Below are 3006 nucleotides of genomic sequence, written 5' to 3'. Positions count from 1 at the left end.
TTATGGGTAATGGTTGGAAAGCTTTTTGCATGAGGATCATTTGTTATGTTGATCAAAACTTCATTTGGAGCTTGGAAATTTATGAAATTTGAGTTTAAAGTGTGATGTGCAAAACATGTTAAGGCAAGGTTTCTAAAATTGGCCAATTTTCAAGCCCCTCTGTGTTGATGATGAAAGCTCCAAATGAAAAAACCTCCAACACAAAAGTTGTAGATCTTTTCAATACGATCAAAATGGACTTAAATTTTGCATTATTTGGATTTTTGATGAAAGAGTTATGGGCACTTTAAGTTGGACTTTTTTGACTTTTAATGCTTTTGGTCAAAAAGGACCTATAATGTATTGCATTATCACATGTATTTTCTTTGAGATTTTGAAATTTTGTCCAACATAACATTTGACGTATACATCTTAAGCTTTCCAATACATTTGATCCCACCTCAAAATCATAAACAATGATTGAGTTATGTCCTTGGGAAGTTGACCCAAAATTAGGGTTTCAGTCAAAATGACCTATAATGTATTGGAATGGAAGATGGTCTTCCAAGCTTCAAATAAATTTTTGATGAACATGAAAGTTGTTCATATTGTCCTTAAGAACATGTTTTCTTTTGGAACCATCTCCATTTTACCAACACATAAAAAGTTAGGTCTCAATGTATTTCAAAATAGTCAGATGAATTGACTGATCAACTTTTCAAGTCCACAACTCATACCTTGATGAATTGATGATTGAGGACACTCAAATAAGTTCAAATATGCCTTAAATGAAGAATTAAATAACTTCCCTTGATTGTATTTGACCATGGGCTGAGGTTGCTTCATGAGCAAGGCATTGTGGTGCACAGATGAATTAAGGTTTCTCTGGGGAACAAACCTCAAACTCTTTGACTTGCTTTGATCAAAATGATGAATTGAAACATTAGGGAGGAATATTTGATGGATGAGAGCTTTGGGAACCATTACCATGCTTGCTTTCTCTCCTTCTTGACCATGACTTTGTACCAATGACCTCCTTGAAGCTTTTGGCCTTGTGATTGCTCAAGCTACAACCAAAAGATATTAGTGACATATTTTTGTGCTTTTGGTTAGTAAAAAAATGAGAAAAGCAATGATATACAATTCAAGCATGCTTGGTGATCTCAAACCACTCACAAAGAGTCCTACCCAAAGGCAAGGGGAACCAAGATGCTTAAAGATCCTTGAGGCTATGTAAATGCAATGTTATGATGCCATGAGGGATCTTAGGGACAAAATTAGGGTCTTACACATGGCACCGGACAGGGATCAACTTCATGCTATGTCTCGAAAAGATAAAGAAAATTTCAAGGAATACGCGCAAAGATGGCACGAGATCGCTGCACAGGTTAGTCCTCCGTTGGAAGAAAAGGAAATGAAAAAACTATTTTTGAAGATGTTGAGTTCGTTCTATTATGACCAGATGGTTGCGAGTGTGCCTAGTGACTTTACTGAAATGGTAAATTTGGGCTTGAGATTATAAGAAGGTGCCGGTGAAGGAAGATTGAAAGAAGGTGGTTCGATCGACAGTTCCAAAAAGTATGGGAGTGGATTATCTAAGAAGAAGGAACACAATGCTAACACTATCTCGCAAGAGAAACATATGAGGCTTATGAAGAACAATCAACATCATCAGCATGTGGCGTTTGTAACTCCAATTATTAATTATGCTTTGATTGTTCAAGTAGCACCGAGTTATCAGCCGCGTTTTCAACAACGAACAAATCAACAGAACCAACAGAATTGTGCCCAGAGGCCCGCACAGTTGGATCCAATTCCAATTACCTATACTGAGTTATTTCCTTCTTTAATTCAAAAGAATTTGGTACAAATAAGAACCCCACCAGTTATTTCGAAAAAGCTTCCGTGGTGGTATAAACTCAATCAACATTATGTATTCCACTAAGGAGCAGTTGGCCATGATATTGAGAATTGTTTTTCTTTGAAAGATGAGGAGAGAAGGTTAATGCAAAGTGGTATCTTGTCATTTGAAGACTCTAGTCCCAATATACAAGTTAATTTGTTTCCCAAACATGGCAGTGCAACTGTGAATATGATTGAAGGATGTCCAGGAAAGTGCCGAGTTTTTGACGTTAATCTAATTAGAAGATCCTTGGTTGAAATGCACACAGCTTTATGTGACTTAAGCTATTATGAGCATGACCATGCTTTTTTCCATGTTTGTTCCAGAGATCCCCAAGGATGTGTTGTTGTGAAAAGAGACTTACAAGAAATGTTAGATCCAAACCTTATTCAGGTTAGAAGAGATAGAAATGAAGATGAGCATGAGGTGAACGTCATAGTTCTTCGTTTTAATCTCCCATAACCGGTTATGATTGCATATGATGGTCAGAAGATTGTTATTTCTCCGTTGGTTATTCGTTTAGTGGGTCCTACATATTACGAGTCTGATAAAGTTGTTCCTTACAAGTATAATGTTACTATGGTGGAAGACGACAAAGAAGTGCCTATTCCTGCTTTCTCGTCTATTATGAACATTGCCGATGTAAGTGGTGTGACCCGAAGTGGTTGGATATTTGTTGATGTTTCCCCTAAGAGAAATGAAGATGTTGTGATAGAGAAATCAACCCAAGAGAAAACTCCTATTATACAAGCCATCCAAACCCAGCAGTGTGAATTAGAATGTTGATCAAGATAAATTGGTAAAATTGCATACTCCGTCCAAGATATTCGTATTATCCTTACTGGTGAACTTAGAAGCTCACCAAGAGGCTTTGCAGGAGGTCCTAGAGAAGGCCTATATGGACCACGACGTGACAATTGATCAATTTTATGGCATTGTGGTCAATATTACCGCGTGTAACAATCTGAGCTTCAATGATGAAGAGTTTCCCGAGCATGGGAGGAACCACAATTTAGCCCTGCATATCTCTATGGATAGTCAGGAAGATGCCCTGCCCAATTTGCTGATGGATACTGGTTCGTATTTGAATGTTCTGCCTAAGTCCACACTGTCTAAGCTTGCTT

At 37.6% G+C, this 3006-nt stretch overlaps 1 protein-coding gene across 1 annotated transcript; it reads left to right on the top strand.

Annotated features, from left to right (window-relative positions):
* The first annotated feature begins 1270 nt into the window (after positions 1-1270).
* On the top strand, positions 1271-2668 carry LOC127130337 (uncharacterized). Its single transcript, XM_051059365.1, has 4 exons — positions 1271-1421; positions 1506-1890; positions 2059-2275; positions 2372-2668. Exons 1-4 carry the CDS (start codon positions 1271-1273, stop codon positions 2666-2668), a joined length of 1050 nt encoding a protein of 349 aa, XP_050915322.1.
* The last annotated feature ends 338 nt before the right edge of the window (positions 2669-3006 follow it).

The sequence above is a fragment of the Lathyrus oleraceus genome, chromosome 3 (genome assembly GCF_024323335.1).
Source record: "Lathyrus oleraceus cultivar Zhongwan6 chromosome 3, CAAS_Psat_ZW6_1.0, whole genome shotgun sequence".
NCBI classification, from domain to species: Eukaryota; Viridiplantae; Streptophyta; class Magnoliopsida; order Fabales; family Fabaceae; genus Lathyrus; species Lathyrus oleraceus.
The sequence above is the reverse complement of the archived record's forward strand: the minus strand, read 5'-3'. Positions and strand labels throughout refer to the sequence as shown.

Bases quoted from the DNA above. Each gene is read 5' to 3' on its own strand.
- LOC127130337 (XM_051059365.1), top strand. From the start codon at position 1,271: ATGGCACCGGACAGGGATCAACTTCATGCTATGTCTCGAAAAGATAAA. The intron at 1,422-1,505 runs GTTCGTTCTATT...GATTATAAGAAG, and splicing joins ACTATTTTTGAAGATGTTGA to GTGCCGGTGAAGGAAGATTG. The intron at 2,276-2,371 runs GTTAGAAGAGAT...TATGATGGTCAG, and splicing joins TAGATCCAAACCTTATTCAG to AAGATTGTTATTTCTCCGTT.